Source organism: Lissotriton vulgaris, chromosome 2_1 (assembly GCF_964263255.1).
Source record: "Lissotriton vulgaris chromosome 2_1, aLisVul1.2, whole genome shotgun sequence".
Taxonomy (NCBI): Eukaryota; Metazoa; Chordata; class Amphibia; order Caudata; family Salamandridae; genus Lissotriton; species Lissotriton vulgaris.
The window spans coordinates 1,291,978,505-1,292,003,713 of NC_141687.1; the positions used below are offsets into that span (position 1 = coordinate 1,291,978,505).

A 25,209-nucleotide genomic window follows, 5' to 3' on the forward strand; every position below is an offset into this window, starting at 1 on the left:
TTGCCTCCAGTATTCCTGGATACGTGGGCAATCCCATATTGTGTGGAAGAACGTACCCTCCTCCCCACAACCACGAAGGCAATAGGGGTGTTGTGCTCTGTGAATGCGATGCAACGTCGTCCTTGTGTAGTATACTCTATGTAAAACTTTAAGTTGTACGAGCCTTAATCTCGCAGAGATGCCAACTTCTTTTGGCGACGCCAGCGCTTCATTCCATTCGTGTTCATCCATAGCATTTATGTCACCCTCCCATTTATCCTTCAATTGCATCATTGGGTCCGGCAAGTTGTTAAGCAACTTGCGGTACGTAAGTGATGTCGCTCGTTCAATCATAAAATCTGTGAGGAGGCGATCCTCAAGCGGGGAGGATTCTGGCACCCCCGCTCCAGGGGAGATGGCAGTGAGTGACGTATCTGAACGTAGCGGTAAGACTCCTGTGCTCCCAGGTCGTATAGTTCCCTCAATCGGTCAAATGGAATTACCTCTCCTTTTTCCCATAGGTCTCCCACCGTGGATATCCCTATATTGTCCCAATGAGAGAAGCCCTTACTGTCCTCAGGTTTCCCAGGGCCGAGAGTCCCACAGTGATGTAAGCTTGGTTATTTTTCCTTTCCAACCTAGCGCCGCTAGCGCTGTATGCCACAGCGCTGCGGTAAGTCTCGTGGGTCCCACCAATTTGCGCACTCTTTGCTGGTCATAAAGCGGGGCCAGCAGACTATTTGTGCTGAGCTGCGCCCTGTCTGCCTGGAATGCCGGGTCATTTTGCGGAACATGGATCCATTGATTAATGGGTTTCAGTTGTGCTGCCCAGTAATACAATTTCAGATTCGGCAACGCAATTCCCCCGTCGAACCATCCCCTGTGCATTTTGGCCTGTGCGATGTGTGCCGGGCGGTTACCCCATAAAAGACTGGACACCAATGCCGCCACCTTCCTGAAGTATGCTGATGCCACCGGGTATGGTGTGTTCTCAAGTATATATAAGAAACTGGGCAGGGACATCATTTTATAAAGTGCCGCTTTACCCAGCATCGTTAGAGGCAGCCCCGCCCAGAACTTAGCGTCCTGCTTAAGCCGCTCCATGGGTGGCGCCAGATTTTTCTGCATAAACTCTGTTGGGTCCATTGTAACATGGATGCCCAAATATTTAAAGGAAGAGCCAGCTGCCCTTAAGGGGCATTCTGCGCTCAATGCCGGGACCGGGCCCTTCAGAACATACATCTCCGATTTATTCCAATTTAAAGTATATCCCGAGATCTTGCCATGTTCATCACAGAGAGTCAGGAGTGCCGGCACCCCACGTTCTGGGTCCGTTAGGTACACCAGCATATCGTCCGCGTATAGGGAGAGTCGGTCCTCCCAGCCCTCCGTCCAGTGTATTCCTTTCAGTAGTGGCGTTGTTCGTATCAAAGTTGCTAATGGTTCTAAAGCGATTGCAAAGAGTAATGGTGAGAGGGGGCAACCTTGGCGGGTGCCTCTCCCCAAAGGGAATGTTCGTGAAATGTGACCATTTGCCACCACATGTGCAACCGGTTTAGTGTACAATAGTCTGACCCATGCTATAAACTTGGAGCCGAAACCCAGACAAGCAAGGACCTCAAACAGATAGTTCCATTCCACTAGGTCAAAGGCCATCTTTGCATCCAGGGCCAGTATGACCGCTTGTTCAGGGATCGATTCCGCCCTTGCCAACACCCCGTGCACTCGGCGTAGATTCAGCGCAGTATTTCTGTGAGGCATAAATCCGGATTGATCTGGATGTATGAGATCGGGTAGATGTGACATAAGTCGCGTAGCAAGGAGTTTGGCCAGGATTTTAACTTCTGCATTAAGCAAGGAGATAGGGCGATATGAGGAGCAATCCTCTGGCGGTTTCCCAGGTGTGGGGATTGCTACTATGGTAGCTATTCTTTGATCCAGTGGAAGTTCGCCCTTCTCCAAACACTCCTCATACATAGCTAGTAGGTATTCACTCAACTTCTCCGGCATGGTCTGGTACCACTCTATTGGGATGCCATTTGGTCCAAGCGCCTTGCCAGGTTTCAGTGTTCGTATAGCCATGTGTATCTCTTCCGTAGTTATATCTGCATCTAACTCAACTGATGCCTCTGGATGTAGCGTCGGAGTCCCGATCGGCTCTAGAGTCGCCCTAGCCATTTCAGCTGATACTTCCCGTTCTGGGGTGTAAACCTCTTCGAAGTGTACTGCGAGTGCCTCCACTATTTGTTTAGGGCTTGTGTGAACTACTCCTAGTCTGTCCCTCACTTGCTGGATACCTCTGGAGCCCCCCCCCCTTCTTATCCAGCCAGGCCAACGTCTTACCCGCCTTATCCCCTACATCATAAATCCTGTTCTGTGTGTCAGCTATTTGCCCCTTCACTTGATGCCGAACATGGTCCGTGTACAGTTGTTGTTGGAGGTGTAGTGCGTGGGACGTGTCTGGCGTGGGATGTGTCTCGTGCGCTGTTCTCGTATCTCGCAGTGCCAATTCTAGCCTAGCCAGCTCGGCTGCTTTTTCCCTTTTGTAGCCCGTGATCGAATTTATGGCTTGCCCCCTTAATACCGCCTTATATGCTTCCCATAGAACCTCAGAGGAACGCACCGAGGCGTCATTTTCCGTGAAGTACTGTGTTGTCGCCATTTTGAGAGCCTTCCTGACCTTAGGGACCTTAAAATATGCGGCTTGTATGGGGTAGATTTGTTTACGAGACTTCTCTTGGGTGGAGACTGTTAGGGTGATTGGAGAGTGGTCTGATATACCTCTAGGATGGATGTCTATGGTGTCTACGTGTTGTATACCATCGCGCAGCGCTAGGAAGTAGTCGATTCTCGATAGACTGTTATGGATAGTGGAGTGGAAGGTGTATTGTCTCTCCTGAGGGTGAGCATGTCGCCATATGTCGATTAGATCCATAGCTGTCAAGAATCGTTGGAAGCGGGAAGGTCCCCCAGTCTGGGCCGTCGCCGGGAATTTATTGAGCTGTGTGTCTATTGTGGCATTAAAGTCTCCCCCAAGAATAACATCTCCCTCAGGAAGGGTCAGTAAAAAGTCACCTAGTGCCGGAAGCTTCACTGAGTGAAGCGCCGGGGGATGTACACCGAGACTACGTTGATGAGCCGTCCCTCCCACTGTCCCTGCAGGGCCGCAAAACATCCCTGTCCATCAGTCTTGGTGCTTAGTGGAATGAATTGTGAGGACTTCTTAATTAAAATGCCAGTACCCGAGAGCCTGAAGTAAACTCTGAATGTACTATCATTTTGTATCCTCTCCTGTCCAGGGCCTTGTACGCCCCCCCCGTTAAGTGTGTCTCTTGCAGGAGTGCTAGGACAGGCTTCTGCCTCTTCAGTGCGGTTAATACCAGGCCGCGTTTCACCTTATCTCCCAGACCTCTCACATTCCGTGTCAGTATTCGTAGGGGAGAGCCTTGTGATTGTGACTCGACCCTCTCCGCACTACATATCAGACCGTCCGCCATAGCTAGTCATGTAGTCGTGTGTGCGCCTATCAAGGCTCGTGACCCGGACTCTTTGCTTCTTCCTGTTGGCTAAGCGACGCAGATGTAAAACATCATATCTCGACCTTACTTGTGAATTTCTAACAATTACTAAACAATCCCCCCTCTCCTCCCCCCTCCCTGCCTCCCTGCTTAACTGACCTTCAACTGCCCGCCTCCCCAACTGAGCAGAGCGCTTAACCCATCCCAAAACCAGAGTACTTGCTCGTTGGGGGAGAGCGTCTCCCCAGGCAGGCGGCATCCCTGCACTCTTCAGGGCTACCCAGGCCAGCGTCCAACTGTGACCCTTAAGCGATTAGTTCAAATAAAAAGAAGTCAGCGTCCATTGTTGCGCTAGTTGTTCTGAGTTATTCTCCTCCTTCGGCCTCGGTTAGTTCTTGTGTTGGTGACTTTCCCTCGCCTCCTCTGCCTGACGTTTGTGACCAAGTTCGACTATTGTTGCGGTGTCCATGGTTCGTTCTATTTGTTCTGCGTGGAGGTACCGCGGTGCGCCAACCCTTGAGCCAGTCCCTGGCTGCCTCCGGGGAATCAAAGAACCAGACCTTTTTGTCAGCAACCACCCGAAGCCGGGCCGGGAACAACATTGAGTAGGGCAGCTCTTGTTCTCACAACGTCCTTTTCACTTCCAGGAATGTCCTCCTTCTCCGCGAGACAACTGCCGTGTAGTCCGGGAAAAAGGATATTTTGGAGTTTTGGATTTGGATGGCCGGCGCCACTCTGGCCGCCTGCAAAATGGTGTCTCGATCGCGAAAGTTAAAGAGTCTCGCTAATATTGGCCTCGGCGGGGCCCCTGGTTTCGGCTTCCCTCCTGGTACTCTGTGGGCCCTTTCCACAGAAAAAAAGTGTGAGAGGCCCTTTGGATTAAGCTGGTTTTTAATCAAGTCTTCCACATAGAGGTCCATAGCACCCGTAGCTTCCGATTCCGGAACTCCTAGTATACGGACGTTGTTCCTCCGGGAGCGTCCTTCCTGGTCGTCCAGCTTCTCTCTGAGCGATTTGTTATCAGCTTGCATTTTCTCCATTTCCACTTGCAGCTCCGACACATCCTCCATTAACGATTTAGTCACAACTTCCACTTGTTTCACCCGTTCGTTAATTTTTTTGAGATCTGCGCGTATAAGGGTTACCTCTGTCGCTGTTGCCCCCACTGTCGCTTGCACCTGGGCCAGGGCGTTCAGCACGTCGTCCAGCGTGGCCTTCTTTGTTCCTTCGCCCTTCACCGCTTTCCCCAGTGACTTTCGTTGTTCCGTCAAGGGGGGATTCTGCTTTTCGTAGGCGAATTTGTCAGAATTATGCTTAGATCCTCTGCCCGCCATGGTTACAAACCAGGAGTCTGCTCACCGCTGAGTGGTGCTTCGTACGTTATGGGGCGGGGTTGTACAAACACTCCTCTCATCTGAGTCCCGTTATAATATATGATCTTCGTGCGCCTACTCCTACCGTTGCTGGAGTTTACAGGCCCGCAACGGTGCGCTGTTCCTTATATCCGCCTTAGGCACTATCAGACCTAGCCAGCGGAGTGGTATTCTGCCGATGACTGCCCCGAGTGTATTGATCGGGGGGGTCGCCCGAGCTCAGATTGCGCCTCGCTTATTAGATTGTTCTCTTTGTCCAAGTATATTGACTGGGCGTTCAGTTCCGGTGCTCAGCAGGGAGATCGCACCGCTTCCTCAGCCGCCGTGCTGATGTTGTTCTCTCTTTTATGCTTGCTGAGTCTTAGCGCGGGTGTGCTATGTCTGTGTTTCGAAGGATTTCGTGCCCGGGATGGTGTAGCCTTGTAAAATGGCGTCGTCGTCATACGTTTTCCGGCGTCCTTTACTTTCCTTTGTCGCCGTTTCCCGCAGTGTTGCGCCATTACGTGATGACACTCACTGCTCGTGGATGGTCTGCGGGGGTCGCCAGGCTTTCCACCGCCGTTTTGCTAGTTCTGTCCTTCGCCTCGAGCACTTCCGGTAGGCGATCTCCGCTGAGGCCCCACTTCCGCCCGGGCACCGCTCCTACTACAGCCCGCTGCTCGCCGTCTGTCACTAGGCCCCGTCAGGAGTGTCGTCTCTCCACCAGTTCCTGGTGCGTCGCTGCTTCGAAACTTCTCCTCCGGTTGCCGATCGGTCACTGGACCCGGGGCATCCCTTCTGAGTTCGTTGCTGGGCGGATTGGCATGCGGATTGATGCGGGATGCCGCCTTACGCCGGGAGCCTCTCTAGTTTGCTGCCGCCATTGTCGGCTGCTAGCCACGCCCCCTCCAGTTTCCTTATTTGATTTTCCCACTTGATGCCACAGAACCTAGTGCACTTTTAGAAAAACTCTAGTGAACATTTGAATCCATCAGGATCCTAGACCAACACTTAGTTGAGGCTCCTTGGTTTGTAGGAAAACTGGAGGCTTCCTAGCACCTGTTTGTAGAATAGATAAAAAAAATAATGCAGGGTTCTTGACACAGCTACCGCTTACCTTGCATGGCAAAATAAGTAGATTAAGTGATTTCAGTGGCTAAGTGGCTCCAAAGTGGAATCTTGCATTATACGCAGTTTTCTATACAGTGATGACGATGTGTGGACTTTTGATGAAAGATAGCCTCTTTACAATAAAAAGCCATCCAACACTTTAGAGATCAAGGGTAGGTTTGACAGACATATGTACCATCATTTTGCCACCTTCATGAACCTTTCATCAGATGATATAGGTGAAAACCATTCTATTCAAATAATTATTATATGCGACAAGGTTATACAACAGCGAATGTTGCCACCACTAAATTTAAATAGCTGGCTAAGGCTGCATATCTGCAGTGCCAAGGATATATCTGCTGTATAGACTTTTGACCAGGGGTCTAAATTAAGATTGTGGACACTCCGTACGGTTGTTAGAATGAAATTTGAGGGTCACTTGTGCCTTCTAAAAGAAAATGCTTCTTTCTGCTCCTTTCTTCAGCAATACTCTCAGCAATGAAGTGGCTACAACGGATACCTTCCAGGAGATCAGTTATAAGGAGAAAAAAGTTACAAGGACCGCAACAAAACAGAGATGATTTAGTCAGTCTTGATTACAGGACGCTTCCATAAATCCAAAAGCAAAGAAAGTGATGGCGAAATGCTTGAGTTAATGTCAGCCACTGGTAATTACGCTGGACCTCTTTCATACCATCAGTTTGTTTTGTTGCTCACTGACACTACAGATGGTTTCTGACCATATTCAAATCAGCCTTAGTCCTCCACCAATACTTAAATGGCAGCGCAAACTATTAGACCAAATCCCCCTTAAACTGATTCACTAGTAACTCCAGATCTGTTTCAGTCTTTTTGTCGTTATCATTGAAATGCAGGGCCCGTCCTAGACAGTGTGCTATTTAACCCATCCCTGAGCGATACCCATTTCACTTAGAGCATCTAACTAAGAAAACCTAAAATGTTTTGGGGGAATATGGGAAATAATCTGTGCCACTGGTAAGGATCGTAGCCTTTTAAATATAATTTCCTTTCTCTAGCTGGATAAATTGTCTCAATAGGTCCTCAGAGTATGCACTTAAATATTCATGTTATCCACAACAATCTGAACTTCCCTAATGTTATGGTAAGTTGGCAGCACCATCAGTTTAAGGTGCTCCCTTCGAACTGACTCTGGTGGCTGTTGAATATAGATGCCAACATTTCCACATAGTCTCTCTTTTCGATTAACTGGGGATCTGAGACATTCTTTTGCAAGTTCAAAGGAGAGCAAAGATTGCCAACTTCGACCTCTTACAGCGATTGTTGTATTACTAAATGTAGGGAAGTCGTGCCTGCTGAATGTCTTCGTAGGGGATGGTCTGCTGGGGGCAAGAAAAAATCAGGCAAGCCAAGGTGTATCCCTCAAGACAAAAGTCAGAGAGACTTATGAATCTAGCCACATTAATCTGTACCGAAGTATGGTTTTCAATCCTATTACTCAGATATCTACTGGGTGCAGTGACCTAATGTATATCGCTCATTACTCATTGTGGGCATTTCACAAACAATTTAGTTGGTATTGAAAAACATGTGGTGAAATGATTCCAAGGTACAAGGTTCATGTACTCTGAAGAGTCTAATGTTCATACGAATAAGCTGAGCTCAGATCCCTAGACTGCATTGATCAGAACTAATGAAGATGGACAACAAGACGACCTTGTTTTATATTGTGAAGCAAGGGTGGGCAAGACCCGGAGTACCCTAGGCAAACCTTTCCATGGAGCATATGCTGGGATTAAACGGCTTCCCCAGCAGGAACTGGTGATTGAAGTGACTGGGTAATTATCCAAAAAGCAGGTACACAGTAACTTCAAGAAGAGGGGCAGAACTCTTCTGGACCAAATGTCTATAGTAGTACACAAGAAATACCAATAGTTCTTGAGCAGGAAATAGTAGTCTACTTGATTTGCTGGTCCTTGATTGTTTCGGCTTTTCAACCAACTCCCTGATCACTAGTTTACAGTCATAATCGAAGAATTAAAGTTGGTTGATAGCTCTAATAGGACCTCAATTGGTGAGGCAAAACTGTTTCCCAATCCTTAATAGTTGTCGACAGTCAAGCTGTTCAGGTGGCAAACTGACCTTTCGTAGCCTGCTCATGAACACTTGCAATCTGGGAAACTCTATAGGCAGGAGGAATGGTGTGCCAGCCTGCCAGTGACTGGAGCTCCTTCAAATGTGAGGATGTGAGTCTTAAAGAAGTGCACCACCGATGCTGAAGTCATGGTGTGAACCAGTATTTAGTGGAGCTGCAACAGTTGCTACATTAATTGCTCTTTGTACCCTTTTCAGGATTAAAGTCTGGGCAAGCACATCCAATATAAATTACCTTGGGTCATCATCTAATGTTGGTACCAAATGACTGGAAAAGGGCATGAAAGTGGCCCTTTGTTGACATTTAGGAAGCACTTCACTATGAGGAATCAAATTGTAAATGGAGAGCTATAAATCCTTGCTCTGTTCCTAACTAAAGCACTCATTTATTTGCGTATTTTAGTGGTTACATCAAGCTGTTAGGGGTAGCCAATAGTTATGTCATAATTCTCATAGCATGGTGAAATACTTAATGTGGAGCTATTTAAAACCTACTCACCGTCTTGGGAGATGAATGTGATGCTGGCTAAGCTCACATACCCTGCAGTCACTCTGAAATAGAAATGCAAGACTTATACGAAAAAATTTCTTTACAAGCCTTTTTTCAGTACTCTGTTGCTTTCCTTCTAGGTCCATGCCATATACATAGATGTATGCAAAAGACTGGTGAAAAACAATGTTAGCATGCCGAGAGGTGCCACGTTAAGAAATTGGGATTGGTAATATACTGTAAATCATCCCCAGGGCTGGTTCTTTCCCGATGTATTCTGTTCCCACATTACATTTTATTGGCAACATTTATTAGGTGGGGAAATGGTGAAAGAATGTCTGTATATTGCTAAATTCGACCACACTCAACGCTTGCACTAACAACTAAAGCAGTGAATCTCACTATATGGAAAGGGACATTTAGGAAGGGAATTAACCGTTTCCCATTTTACCTTATTCAAATGATGAAAAGTGTTACATTACAGCTAAAGTCATACAAGCATTTACACCAAAGACAACTCTTAAGCATGTTACTACATCACTTACGCACACCCTACCTTTGCATTCGGGAAGCAATTATCCTTGTACCTATTTATTTCAGTGTATGTTTTGAGCAAGGATGTATGACCGAGGTGGAGAATTACTTCTGTGCGATACCGCAGATAGCATAATTCACAGAATTATTACTGTGGTAGGTTTCATACATGTAGTAAAGCTGTCCCATAAGATATCTTGCAAGTATCTCAAAGTTTGGAGAGATCGAGGACTAAGTAATGCCGAAATAGAAAGGGGGTAGTACACTGCAGGAGTATGCATATGATTATGTCACAGGGGAGTCCTTGTTTGCGGTTGTTGGGGCGGACAAAAAACCCCAGGAAGCCACGTGACCGTAGCCGCACACCGCTGCTGCCGTCAGCAGCATGCCCACGCCTGGAGCCCCTTGCTTAAGTTGATCCCCGGGCTCCCGCAGGGTGGGGCTCTCCTGGGCGCGTGTCTGGGTGAAGATCGGGATAAGATCTGGCCCGTCTTCGCCCGTCATCGTCTGGAGGAGGCTGGGCTGGGCCCACCCTCTTTATCTATCCCAGGACTAAAAAATACAACAAAATTGCTTTTATTTTTGGTTAAAGAATAACCCCCGCTTTCCTGGTCTTGTTGTTCACGCTGAGGGGGAAGCCATCTTCTGCATTGTGGAGGCGCAGTTGGATACACTGCCTACTACTTCTCTCCTATTTCAAACACCCATATTTATAACAAGACATTATGGGCAAAAGGAAGGCTAAACCTAGTGACCAAGGAGCCGAGACCATCAACACACTGGACTCTTTTCTCACAAGCTGCAGATGTTTTATCAGTAGATTGAGCTAATTGAAAGAAGGATGTCTGGAGGGGAGATGAGACCCCGGGCACGTCCTATGGTCAGTATTGACAATGCTACTCCAGCCCTAATGAAAGTAAGTTGTTCCCCTAGTGTGGGTGTATTAACTCATTCTCCTATCCCCTTAAGTATCATTGGAGATAGGGGGTCCCTTAAGGAACCACTTGTGTAAAAGAAAAGATGGGTTTGGAGGCTGTGTAAAACAGCAAAAGCCAACACTTGTTAGGAGAGAACCCATCTCAGATCCCTAAGTGAAACAAAGATACTGCATGCCGAGTTGGAACTATCTCCCGACTTTAAATAGACTAAAATGTATTGAAGATTCTTTTAGCCATACTCAACACGCAAGGGGTCAGTTTGTATGAGAGAGTACCCAAGGTGCCAGAGGTTCTACAAGAATCAAGTGGTAGTGCTAATTCAATGGCTACTTCTCAATCTGTGAAATTACAGCAGCCCAGTTTTAAAGGGAGTGCAGTTTGGTTGATCATGTGGGAGGGGTTGTGAGCGGGAGTCATATTGTACAGTCTTCATTGATGACTTCAGCAAGATCAATGCCACCTCAATCGGCTACTCATTGTCCAAAAGCTCCTATAACCTTCCTTCCTAAGAGTCATGCTTTGCATTCTGAATCTACTATGCAGGGGCAAGAGGCTCCCTTTTTACGTACTACAGAGACTCTGTATAGAGCAAGGCAGCCTCGGTTTGGTGAGAATTGGAAGGGAATAAATCGACAGAAGATTTGCTCAAACTTAAATCTCCCCTCGGCTGTCTGACCCTTTGTAATTGTCCTAGTAAACGCGCCTGAGCTGAATCATACTCACTCAGAGTCTACACAGCATTGATGAATAAAGTTTTACACTGGATGTCAAAGTGTGCAATTGGCGGTCCAGATTTATCAAATTATATCATTATGGCCAGAAGAGTCCAAAGGGCGAGTGTAGTGCTAGAGGCACTCCTTTGGTATGACACCACGTGATGACCTTTGACTACCATCACTTCAATTGACTCTGGTGTTTAATTTTACCATAGCATGAATGTATGTCCTGCATATGCCTTTGTCCTTGAAGATTTAATCTTGCAGTCTTAAGGTGGGAGCTGTCACAGAGTAGTACAGCTTGCCTAGAATAGCACGTGGGATGTGCATTTGAAAGCATGATATATAATATACTTTCTGGTCTCGAAGTACAGTGTTATGTGTTGTCCATTGGGAAGTGTTATCTATTGGCTGTGACATGGCCTTATGTCATCCAGATTCCTGACTGGCTTTCTAGAGCTTTCTGCACGCACAGGCCCCCAGATTGCCCAAGTACTTTATCCCCGTTCAAGGTGGTTTTGTTTTCTGCTGGATGGAGGCTTTCGTAAGCTTTGCTGGGATAATGTGTGGGAAGTGTGCTTGGTACCTTTCAGAGCAGAGATTGTTGTTGCCAGAGAAATGTGTGGAATATACAGCTCTCTCTTGGAGTCAGAATACAGGGGCCTTGCCAGCTTGTGTCTTGACCTTGACACAGACCAGTACAGTCTGCTCAGTTTTTCGTAACAGAAGAAAGGGGGCAAGGTTTCTAGAACCTGCATCTTAGGTTGAGTAAAAGGTATTAAAGGCGGAGGAGGGTCTTGGCAGGCAGCTTGGGAGCTCATTTGTGGGGCAGACTTTTCGTCACAAAAAAAAATCTGGGAGTTGAGTCCTGAACGCAAATCTATGCCTGGCAGTCAACAGGCTCCTCAACTCCTCAAGCTTGAGTTGGCAAGGATGTCGAGTGAAAAGATCAGGTGAGGTGATTTGTTTCAAATTGTTGCCATTGTGAGGCTTGGCTGTTTCATCTCAGGTGTTTTCATTGTGATGTGTGAGTGAGTCAGAGTGCACATCCAAAGTAATCATTTGATGTATTTAGTGTATATATCTTTCTGATTTCTTGCAGGACATCCAGTATAATTTGCTTAGTCTTGTGTTTAATATTAACCATGCATTTAACTGTTGCACTTGCCAAGTGTGTTAATGCAAATATATATAGAGAGAGTTTGCCTGAAAAAGGGTGTAGAAGTGGCCCATCAACTGTCTGGGCACTCAAGCTGGTGTGGGGTCCGACTACCAAGAATTTGGGACATCACATGGGGTTTGGAATGTCTGCATCACTGTATGGGCACCCTTGGAGGACTTCAATAACCAGCATCCGTCTGCCTGGTAGGGAGAGCGCGAGTTGTGTATATATCCTTAAGAAGGAGGAGGGGCAAGAAACCACCTGACTGGGAGGGGTCGCCATAACACCACCACCGTTTTGACTCCTGTGGTTAATGAGGAGCCTGTGGGATCGGCACTGAAGAAAGCCAATTGTGGCTGAAACGCGTCTGCCAAAGCGTTTCAAGGACTACTCACCTCATGCGCAGGAAAGATCATTAAAGCCATTTTTAGGTCTCGCTTAAGGCATTGCTTTAGCAATGCTTGTTGGCGAGATGTTATGTAGGGGCTTTAAAAAATGCACCCAAAGGCTTTTCTAGGCGGATTGCCTACAGTGCACGTGTGCGAGCGAGTGCACATCGCACACCATTTGTCAGCCTATGAGCCTCTCTCCGCACTCATGCTGGTTTACACTTCAAAGGAATCCGCTCCCCCGCCCCGGTCCGCGCAATGCCAGAGGTTGTTGTTTACAAGCAACACCCCAACTGCTTTGCCACCCCCTCCCTTCCTGCTGGCATTCACCCCCTCCCTTCTCGCCCAGTCCTTGTTTCCCGTCACACCACCTTGCCTAGGCCAGACCGTTTGTTCCTATTCGCGAGTCTGTTACCTCGTGAAGCGCATGTTTTTGTGTATGGAGTCTGTACTTTTTTTCGGTTACAGACACTTTTATATATTGCGCTTCATTAATTTATGAAGCCTTTACTTGTGTTTTGCAGGTTGATGGTATTTTACCATTTTTTTCTAACTGGCTCATTATTGTTACTTCGTGGTAACAAATTTATTAGTAGAATCTCTTTGTACATCCTTCATCAGCGCTTCAAGGACATTTTAGTCAAAAACTGTCCTTTCTCATTATTAAATTGACTTTCTTCGAACAGTGCGGAGCGCACTACGCATTGCAACCTATAGGTCTTTTATTTTACTATTTATGTTGATGCATAGAGTATACCGCAAGTGATGTGCATTTATTGATGTAGCAGCACTATGATATTAAATACCACAACTATTATGGCATTCACAGTGATGTCTGAGCGCAAACACAGAAGCAGTATACTTTTTAATGCCGCACTGCACCCTCACACACTCTGCACACTCTCACACTCTGCATCCTCACACAAAATTACACTCTAATGAATACAACATACACTCCACACAATACCACTCAGTGCCACATAATTATATGCTACATAATTACACTGCGCTCAACGTAACATACACTCCAAATACCACTCACTTCCACATAATTACACACCACATAATTACACTCTACTGAATGCAACACACACTCCACACAATACCACTCAGTGGCACGTAATTATACGCTACACAATTACAATGCAACATACACTCCAAACAATACCACTCATTGCCACATAATTACACTTCACACAATTGCACTCTACTGAATACAACATACACTCTTCATAATACCAGTCAGTGCCACATAATTATATGCTACATAATTACACTGCGCTCAACGCAACACACTCCAAATACCACTCAGTGCCACATATTTACACGCCACATATTTACACTGCACTCAATGCAACATACACTCCAAATACCACTCAGTGCCACATAATTACACGCCACATAATTACACTGCACTCCATGCAACATACACTCCAAATACAACTCAGTGCCACATAGTTACACGCCACATAATTACACTGCACTCAATGCAACATACACTCCAAATACCACTCAGTGCCACATTATTACACGCCAAATAATTACACTGCCCTCAATGCAACATACTCTCCAAATACCACTCAGTGCCACATAATTACACGCCACATATTTACACTGCACTCCATGCAACATACACTCCAAATACCATTCAGTGCCACATAGTTACACGCCATATAATTACACTGCACTCAATGCAACATACACTCCAAATACCACTTAGTGCCACATAATTACATGCCACATAATTACACTGCACTCAATGCAACATACACTCCAAATACCACTCAGTGCCCCATAATTACACGCCACATAATTACACTGCACTCAATGCAACATACTCTCCAAATACCACTCAGTGCCACATAATTACACGCCACATAATTACACTCTACTGAATGCAACACACACTCCACACAATACCACTCAGTTCCACATAATTATATGCTACATAATTACAATGCAACATACACTCCAAACAATACCACTCAGTGCCACATAATTACACGCCACACAATTACACTCTACTGAATACACCATACACTCCTCATAATACCACTCCGTGCCACATAATTACACGCCACATAATTACACTGCACTCAATGCAACATACACTCCAAATACCACTCTGTGCCACATAATTACACGCCACTTAATTACACTGCGCTCAACGCAACATACACTGCAAATATCACTCAGTGCCACATAATTACATGCCACATAATTACACTGCACTCCATGCAACATACACTCCAAATACCACTCCGTGCTACATAATTACACGCCACATAATTGCACTGCACTCCATGTAACATACACTCCAAATACCGCTCAGTACCACATAATTACACGCCACATAATTACACTGCCCTCCATGCAACATACACTCCAAATACCACTCAGTGCCACAGAATTACACTATCTATCTATCACCCTCACTCATCTTTCTATCTATCTATCTATCTATCTATCTATCTATCTATCTATCTATCTATCTATCTATCTATCTATCTATCTATCTATCTATCTGTCGCCCTCACTCTATCTATCGCCCTCACTCTATCTATCGCCCTCACTCTATCTATCGCCCCCACTCTTATCTATGTATCGCCCTCACTCTTATCTATCGCCCTCACTCTTAGCTATCTATCGACCTCCCTCTTATCTATCGCCCTCACTCTTATCTATTGCCCTCACTCTTATCTATCGCCCTCACTCTTATCTATCGCCCTCACTATCTTATCTATCACCCTCACTCTATTTAACACCCTCACCCTATCTATCACCGTCCCTCTATCTATCCCCCTCACTCTATCTATCGCGTCACCACAGCGACACTCAGCACCACTACAGCATCACTCAGGGGCATCACAACATCACTATGCGCTACCACAGCATCACTGAACGCCACAGCATCACTCGTCGCCACCACAACATCACTCAGCGCCACCACAGCATCAATCTGTGCAACCATTCAACAACAACTGGTTCAAATATGTTCTCTCAATGTTTCAAGCTTTATTACAAATGCTACAAAAAGATGTTAATATTTCACTTCTGCTCTTGGATTTTCGTCACAATAAAATACACTGAACATAATCTTCACAAAAGTTATTTCAAAAGTTTAAGCTATTGCCATTATAAATTACAATGACTTTTATTTAAGTATTAATTATTAAACAAAAATGAAAAGCCATTGGTATTTGTAATATCAATACATCTAAGCCACGTAAATACAACACATATTGCATTACAAATGCTACAGGTGTCACATTTGCAAAAGTTATAACTATTGGCATTGTGAATGACAAAGCTATTAATTTTGCTATTTTCAAAACCAACACATAAATAAAAAATGTGTCATTTACAATACCAATAGCTCAAACTTTCCTAATGTGAGACCTATTGCATTGCAAATGCTTGTTAATCTTGGAACTGTGTCGCACTCTGTTCTTGGGGAGGGAACTTGGTTCTGATATAGATATATATTCCAACCAGAAAATAACGTTGCACTCGCCTTGTGGTATATCCAAGTACTATATTGAGTCATAAAGCAACTCAGCCCAACACTCCCACCTACTTGTTTCAACCACACTGGTCTTGATCACGGTATCAATTAGTCCATCATTGCTGTCACCATTTATACCTCTCTCTCACTCGGACAATTAAGAAGCATTGTGGGAATGGTAGTTTTCACAAATGCTGCTCAAAGTGAATCACTTCAAAACAGTTCAGAATTCTAGTAATTGTATATGTTGTGCTGCAATGATAATCAAGTGTTGCATTCTAAGTAAATCATGATGTCGTAAGGCCATGGATTCAATTAATCAAATATTTATATCTATATAGATTTTTTGATTTTAGATTTTTGTTTGATTTATTTGAAACGTGGTTTCAAATGGGGATGTATCAAATGTACTAAAGTGTTTATATTCATACCTCATGTTGTTGCTCATTTTTAGGTCGAGCCTAGCGCAGCGCACATGCGGTGCTCTAGGAAAACGACCTCTTGGAATCATTCAGTACTTTTCACACGCTCATGCGTGTTTTTTTTGTGTGTTTTTTTCCTATTGGGCTTTGCATGCGTCTTTCTACAAAAGACAGCACACAATTGGGCAAAGGCGGGTGCATGTCTCACCTTTCCAAGGAAATGTATCCACCCATGGCCTACTGCTTGAGGTTACAGCAGGTGCGCCATCTGTTTTTAATTAGCACGTTTGCGTTCGGCGCACTTGTTCCTTCCACTCTCACCCCAGCCGCCATCTATTTTCAATTAGCGCGTTCGCCGCGCTTGTACCTATCGCTCTCACCCCAGCCTCTTCTCCGCTTTACATTGCGCTATTAACCATATGCTCTTTGTACGGTGGGAATACAAGTGTTTCACTAGTTCAAACGTACAGCCACATATAAAGTTTGAGGAATTCAATATTTATCATTAGTACAACGAAATGAGGCGAGCAGTACAGATATCCAATAACAGGCTTTTAACTGACTCTAAGGGACACATGTTTAGACACCGCCTATAAACTATGGTCGGTAAATGATAAACAAACTCAACTCAAAGGCTCCAGCTTCATCTTTTAACCTTCACAATATAATGTCCTTGGCTTGTCACGCATTCCAGTGAGCTAGATATTATTCATAATGATATCTGTAGTCAATCACATATGATGGTGGATACAAAGTAAACAGCAAAAGACCCGTGCATCTCTGAAGCTACTACTCACATCAGACCTGTTTCAAAAGGAGGCATTTAACAATGGGCGGGCCCGCACTCCCGCCAAAGACCTACTTAAGGCTCTCCATGTCAAGGGTGGTCAGAGGCGCAGCCCTCTCCTGTGATGCACTAGGCGCGGGCCCTACCCTGGTTGACAACCAGCGGCGTAGGGTGAGCTCCTATTTGGGGCCATGTCATTCTCCTGCCCGGGAGGCGGCGCTGCCAGTGTTGTGACAGGCCAGCCACCTCTGCCTCACCACGAGTGTGAGGACTGCAAGCCAAGCCACGGTAAACCCGCAGGAACAGCTTTACCGGAGGCGAGTTGTTTACACGGAGCAACATGAATAGGTTCAGTTTGAATGGAGGAAGCAACATGAGCAAAAGGGCACTGGAAGAAGATGCAATGACTTTCAGAGATATAATAGCACAAATATAAATGCACAGCACCTCCGCAGGCAGTTATGTAGTTCTTTATCGGAACACTGTCAGGACGCGATAGGTACATCAGCCGACCTGCTCCCCTCCTAACTGCACTCTCCCTCCTTCTTGAGCGTGACTGGCGACTGCAGCGGTGCCTCCTCCTTCTTGTCGGGCAGAGGGTTCTTGCGATCTTTCTGTGACTTCAGCCTGAGCTGCTTGGCAGCATGAGCCGTGGCTTTGCCTGATCTTGGAACACCGCCGCTCTCCTTCTTACTCTGCCAACGTCAGGGTGCTGTGCAACCCTGTATTATCCTGCGCACACATTCAATGCCTTAATAATCGCTTGCATATTCAGAGGAAGCATTCAGGAACTGGCTCTGTGAGTAGGGAGAAGTGGATAGTAGGGGAAAGGATTGGGAGTGTGAGTAAGAGATATTTAAAGGTACAGGCTTGCCTTGGCAGGTTTATGTATCCATAGCAGCATGTACCGAGAGAAAGAAGAAGCTTTGACATTTCTGTTCTCTGTGTAGAGTGCCCTTTGTGTTGTTTTGTTTGTTTTCTCACACTCCATTTTGTAATTGTAATTTACTGATGATTGCCACATTACCATTATGTGAATATATACTCTTCTGTATTCACTGTTAATTTGTAAAAGATGCACAAAGGTACACTCTCTTACATAAGTAGTCTTTTTTGTTTTAACTGTGTTGTGGATTACATTGTACTTAACATTTTGTCTGAGCAATATCTTCGCAGAATTAAACGTTGTGACCTGTAAAACAAAAACAAAAATGAAGAAGTACCATGAATTTTTTTTTATTTGCTTTGTTTTAAGGGCCTTTTCTTGTAACACTTCAACTTGTTTCTTTTCAGTATATATTTGATGAGTACAAAAAACCCTTTTTCAGTACTTTTGCTAAAACCTCCATGTTTGTACTGTACCTTTTTGGATTCATCGTTTGGAAGCCATGGAGGCAGCAGTGCAGTCAACAGTTTCCTGGGAGACCAGCTGCTTTTGTAAGTGACATATTTCTGTGTTGTTAAGTTTTGTGTAGTTACCTTCTGTAAGAGTTTGATCGTTGAATGTCCTCAAATGTGAAATTAACATATATAAAACTATCCAGATAGAGTAGAACCACTGAATTAAAACTTTTATTCATTGTGTTTAACTTGAAAGGGGACTTTGGTATCTTGCCAAGGAAGATAGTTCTGTGTCTGTTTCGGAATAGCAGTGCTACAAACACATTTCAATTTCAGTCCATGGTTAGATTTTTTTAATTGTTAAAAAAGATTTTATTAGGAAGATAAGTTGTGAACATAAACTATCATAAATAGTAACAGTATAAATATTAACAAAATATATATTGTGCCCACTTTAACGAATACGTTCTAAACTGTTGACACCTAATACACTCTATAATTATAGAATGTAAAAACGGAAAATAGGAATAGTAAACAGATTCAAAAGAAAGGATGAAAAACGATGTTACTTAACAAAAGGTATCTTGCAAATAAACAATAATAGGAACAGAGTCCTGAAAGCAGCAATAAAGTATACTAAACACATAATATACTCTATTAAAGAATAAACACCACAGAGTTTATGTACTTCATCCATACTCCATGAATGTACACATATGTTATAACTAAGGTTCCCCAAATAATCTACAAAAGAAGACCATAAAACATATATTTTGCTAAGTGGTTCCAATTCATATTGTATAGAGTCCATTTTTGATTAATGCAGATGGCATTCTATTATGAAATCCTAGAACGTTTAAAATGATCCTTTTATTTGTAAACAATTTGTTGTATTGCTTTACTAACAGAAAGGTTGTCAGCATTACATTTAATTGGGAAGTGTGACCAGTGTTGAGAAGCACAATTTAAAACATTGTAGTGGAGGATAGGGACTCTAGTAACCAGTACAAGGTTAGTTCTGGATCAGATTGACTTTCAAAATAATTGTCATTGTCACATTCCGAAATAGATGAAATGGTACTGTCGTTCTTCCTACATGACCAATAAAATTTTTATAATGAATGTCTGTAACATAAAAAGGGTACATTAACATATATTCAAAAATAAAGTTTTACTAGCTTCTCTGTAGGTGAAAAGATGTTGTACTCAAATGTTATTCGGAATGTCCCTTGACCAGGTAATTCTAATTGCCATTCTAGCTCACATTTCGATTTAGTACTATCTGATTTGTTTTTGTTTTTTGCCACATTTATTTTTTGTTATCATAGGATGCAATATGGATAAAGTAACCCGGATTCTTATAATAATAAAGGTACAAGGATAAACGATGTAGTATGCAGGGTAATATGATAAAAAAAAGATATTGCACAGGTACAATCTACGTATAAGATGTGAAGTAAGCAACTTGATCATTCTTCTAGATCCATCCGCTGCCTCTGATACAGCCTCCCACCCCATCCAACCTCAGATGATGCCAGCATTCATGGTCTAAGGCCTCATTGGATCTGCTCTTTACTCACAGGCTGCATCAAGTTGGTTATCCTGACTCCTTTCACCCCGCCTGCTGCCAAACTACTCTTCGGATTACCTTGCTCAGTACTACTCTGGTCAACCTCTACATAGCCTCACTCAATAGCATTATTTGCGTCCATGAAATAAATGTTGTAACCTACACAGATGACACACTGCTCATTCTCTCCGACAAAACATTGAACACTCAGACCATCTTCTTCTCTTGGATGTCCAAAGTTGACAGATTGATGAAAAGCAACTGCCCAAGCTCAACACAGACAAAACAGAAGTAGAGATTATAGGCAAAGACACCTTGCTATGAGATGACACCCAGTGGCCTACCTGATCTCTAAACCATACCCAACCCAATCACTGATGCGAAGAACCTTGAAATAGTAATTTATAAACTTCTCACTGTTACAGGCCAAGTGAACCCAGTCAATGTGTTGTGTTTCCAAACCCTCAAAATGCTCAGGAAGATTTTCAAGTGACTGCAATACTATCATACCTTCTCCTAAAGGAGGTCCTTAACCCAACTAGCGCCTCCTAAAAAAAGTGCTTGTCCCACTTTGGGGGGAGATGAGGAGCGGGGAGTATTCTTTATTTAATGTGTTTTTAAGATTTTGCATGAATTGGGCATAAGACGATGAAGCCTGGTCTAAGTACAAGACTTCTTTGGATGTGTTTTATGGTTTGTGGATGAATATTTCTATGGAGGGAAATTTAACCCCTTGGCTGCGGGGCACATTCCCTGCTGTGCTGGGGGGAGGGGGGGCTCGCGCACAGCGCCCCGGTGCTCATGACGAGCTCAGCTCGTCATGAGCCACAGTTCTCGTGTGCTCATGACGAGCTGAGCTCGTCACGACCACGCCCATTTAATGGAACGCTCAGCACAGCAGGGGAATTATCCCCGCGTGTGAGCGTTCCAACGGTCATGACGAGCTGAGCTCGTCATGAGCACACAAGAACTGTGGCTCAAGACGAGCTGAGCTCGTCATGAGCATGGGAGGGGTTAATTGGTATGTGTCTACTTCGAAAGCGTGGGTGATACTTTTCCTCTGTAATCGCCTTTTATAATAACAAATTTAAAAAGGAAAACAAACATTGTACTAGATCATGACCTTCTGTTTTCTAACAAATATATATTTTTTAGTTTGTGCCTTGCAGTGGGTTTGCCTACAACAAGCAAACTTTATCAGGGATTTCTGCAGATGTTGCAGCAAGTGCAACAAATCCATTTTTAAATGTTTCTAAAACATTGTAACTATTGGAAATCAAACAGAAGGAGATGACGGACGGAGCACTTAAACTTTTCAGACACTCACCCCAGTCACAGATATGTGTTGAGCCATCATCATTCTTCACTCACTTTGTCACCCCAGTAGAGACCAAGCCATATATGCAAATCAGTCTTGACTCTGTTCCTCAAGGGAACAGTCTAGCCCGAACTGCCAAACCAGATTCTCCCTGGACCGGAATCAAGCATCGTCAGTCAGGCTAGGCTGAATCCAGTGGTGCAGTGAGCGCTGGACCCTCATCTGGACATTCCCTTCCCAATTAGGGCTAAAAAAGTAGAAGGAACAAATGATGGACGGAATGCTGAACAATGCCAACATTCACCCCAGTCACCAAGATCCTGTCTTAATCAATTGTTCTTTTGCTCACCACGCCACCCCAGTTTGGACCTAGCCATATGAAACTGAAGGCGATCTGGGAAAGCAAAGTAAAGCTGTACATCTCCTTGTACCAAATGGGATCTTGGAAGTCCTGCTCCCGTTCGAAGTTGATAGCATGGTCCCATTACTCCTCTTGAGGTTGTTTCTGTGACCGGTTGTGATAGGTTGTTGGAAACTGGGATTCTGTTGTAGTATTCCCCCCACACACTTTTTGCCTGGTATTTGATGCAATTTTGACTGAATTGTACCAGGTTCCTGCTAAACAGGTCCCCTGCACCAGTGTTCTTTCCCTAAAACTGTACAATTGTTTCCCCCAATTGGCAAAACCTTTAGCACCCTCTATAAGTCCCTAGTAAATGGTATCCCTGGTACCTAGGGCCTGAGGTGCTAAAGTGGGTCCCTAAGGGCAGCAACACGAATTGTGCCACCCTAAGGGAACCCTCACCAAGCACATGTCAGGCTGCATGTCTTGGTGCAGACAAAAGTGAAAATACGACATGTCACACATCCTTGTGTGCCATTGCATGTCATATTTGTAAGTCACCTCTACAGCTGGCCACACAGCCCTAAGGTAGGATGCTGAATATTACATGTGAAGGCATACCTACATGAGCAGATATGCCCCTGTGCTGGTCAAACCTATAACTGCCAGGACAAGGAAAGCCATATTAAGACATGTGCTGGACACTGATGAAAAAGAGTTCCAAAGATACGCGATGGCTTCACTGAAAATGTGATGTTTGGTATCAAATATCTTGTGTTGATAAACCCATACTGAATCCATTGATGGATTTACCAATACATACACCCAACAGGCACCTTAGAGGTGCCCCTGAAAATCTGCCACCTCTGGTGTGCTTGCTGATTGGTTTCTGTCAGCCTGCCACACGAGACACTGTTCTGACTTCCTAGGGTGAGAGCTTCTGCTCTCAGGAGACCCAGAACAAAAGCCTGTCCGGGAATAGGTTCTGTCGGGTTCAAACAATAAGTCATTTATCCAAACAGTTTTTTCAATAGAACCAACATACACCCTCCAAAATGCTGTAACAAATCCTTATAGTAAATAAAGTTTTCTAAATTACATATTACCCAGGTTCTGAGGGACACAGGGTCAACCCGTTGTTTATAAAAAATGTCCGGGAATAGGGCCCCCTCCCACATGACGTGCTGATTAGCTTTCCTTGGACGGCAATCCTCAAAGAAATGTGAATCTGGCTCTACATCACTGGAGAGGAAGCTGAACCCTTTGTCCAGGGCCCCCTTGGCACCTGGACAGGTGAGAACATTAGCTCATCAGGTAGGTGCGCCACTTCCAGACTAGTACCACCCCTAAAGTGGGCTACTGTGAGGTGGACACAATTTTTTAAAAGTATCCATCTTTGTGATGGCATACTTAGGAATTCTGGGAAACGGTTATGCCCTCTTCCACAGGATGTGGCCATATAGGGGGCCTAGTGACCCCAAGAGTCTGTAGCACATTGACTACTGCCCTACACTCCCATAATGCCCCTAAATTCAGTATTTAGAGGAGTTCCTGGTATCAGAGAAGCAGATCCCGACGACCAAAGAAGAGAGAGGACACTGAAGAGCTGTAAAAACAGAAGAGGAGAAAAAAAGCATCTGGCCTGGTACCAAGCCTGCCAGCCTGTCGACATTCCTCGTCAAAAACTGCACCAAAGTCGACTCATCCTGCAGCTGCTGACTCCAGAAATCGGGGATGACTGTTTGCCTTCGAAAAAGACTAACGACCTCCTGTGAATAGCGGATATGTTCTGTAGAAACTCCAAAAGAGAAGACTGAGGCTTCGGAAACTTCACAAAACACAACCCCTGAAGTCACCACTGCACCCTCGCCTCTGGCCTGAGTTGAAGTGGGCCACCAGTGTCAACAAGGTCCCCCTAGCCCTCCATAGCTCAAGTCCATCTTGATTTCACCCCTCCTGGTCTCCCCGACGTTGCCTGCAACCTCTGCACGCAGGCCCCTTCAACTGTGACTGCCCCAGTAAGGAAAAACATGACGCCTAAGGACACCTGCACCTGTAGCCACTGGGCCTTGGAGTAGAGGCTCAAAGGTGTCCCCTGCTCCTCTCCTTCCGTCCCGAGCATCGCAAGTCTTGAACCCCCTTGGTGGTTCAGTCCAAATGACCTCCTAGCCAGAGCCTGCAGGCTCTTGCCGCAGTGACCGATCTTTATTGAAATACATTGTATTGTATGGCATATTTATATAGCGCAGAAAACTGTCACCCAAAGGGTATCCTAGCGCTTTTGACTTTAACCAACCATATGCGATGTTACACTGCCACAGTCTTTACACTGTCCTAGGGAAGAGGTATGTTTTTAATCCTATTTTAAAGGAGGAAAGATCCCCCTTATTTCTCAAAGGCAGGGGTAGAGAATTCCACAGTTTAGCTGCGGTGAATCTAAAAGAGCGTCCGCCCATCCAAGTCCTCACAGTTTTAGGGATTACCACCAGACAGGCTGATGAAGAACGAAGAGATCTGGAAGGTGTATACCAAGAAAACATCGTCTGCAGCGGAGACGGCCCCTGACCATGAAGGGCCCTAAATACTATACATAGTGCTTTAAAATCAATGCGCTGGACAATTGGCAACCAGTGAAGGTCCAGAAGCGCCAAGGAAGAGGAATCAGAACGCCGTCTAGAAAGGGCCAAATTAGCCGCCATGTTCTGTATTCGCTGCAATTTACCCACTAAGGTGGCTGGCGTGCCCAGAAGTAGCACGTTGCAGTAATCGAGCCTGCTTAAAATGATACTACGCACTACTTCTGGTCGGGCGTGAGCCGGGAGCAAAGATAGAATCTTCCGCAATGTGCGGAACAGCATCATGCACGTAGCCACAGTTTTGTTGACAAACGTGTTTAACTGTAAGTTGGAATCGAACATCACCCCCAGGTTACGAACTGAGTCTGCCACCAACCCAGAGCCCTGGGAGGAAGAAGGCCAAAAATCCGGTGGCAGAGGTCGAAGAATGCGATCCATTGAACAGTGCAGTACCTCAGTTTTAGAGCTGTTAAATTGCAGGGAGTTTAGACTCAGCCAATCCGCTGTAGCTGTCATGCAGCGATGGAAAGTCTTCTGCGACACAGCATCCCTACCCTCAAAAGAGAAGATAAGTTGCGTGTCATCGGCATAGTTGATGACCGCAATGCCAAAGGACTTAATCAGCCTGACCAGGGGACGGCGGTATAGATTAAATAAAATGGGGCTGATGGCCGACCCTTGGGGTACTCCCTGCCCCACCTCTTTGATGTCAGATCGATAGGGCGGCAGGGCTACCACCTGGCGTCTATTACCAAGAGAAGAGACCAACCAGTCCAGGGCCAGACCAGACACCCCAGCTTCCTCTAGTCTCCTTACCAGAATGGCATGGTTGACCGTGTCGAACGCGGCCGACATGTCGAGCAGCACTAAAAAGGCTGCTCGGCCAAGGTCGACACGCGAACGAAGGTCATCCAAAGCGGTCACCAATGCAGACTCAGTACCGTGGGCTGGCCTAAAGCCAAACTGAGCCACGTCCAGACAGATGTTAGTCTCTATAAAGCTGGACAGATGTTTAGTAGCCAG

General features: G+C 45.1%; 1 protein-coding gene across 4 annotated transcripts in view; it reads left to right on the forward strand.

Moving 5' to 3' along the window:
* Positions 1-25,209, forward strand: part of SLC35F5 (solute carrier family 35 member F5) — a 681,969-nt gene that overhangs the window by 146,205 nt on the left and 510,555 nt on the right. For all 4 annotated transcript variants that reach the window (XR_015308472.1, XM_086957058.1, XM_086957057.1 and 1 more), the window contains one exon: positions 18,332-18,475. Coding sequence is in view for 3 of the 4 variants with exons in the window: in XM_086957058.1 (XP_086813184.1) it covers positions 18,332-18,475 (144 nt within the window). In the remaining variant the exon portion in view is untranslated. The remainder of the gene's footprint in view (positions 1-18,331; positions 18,476-25,209) is intronic.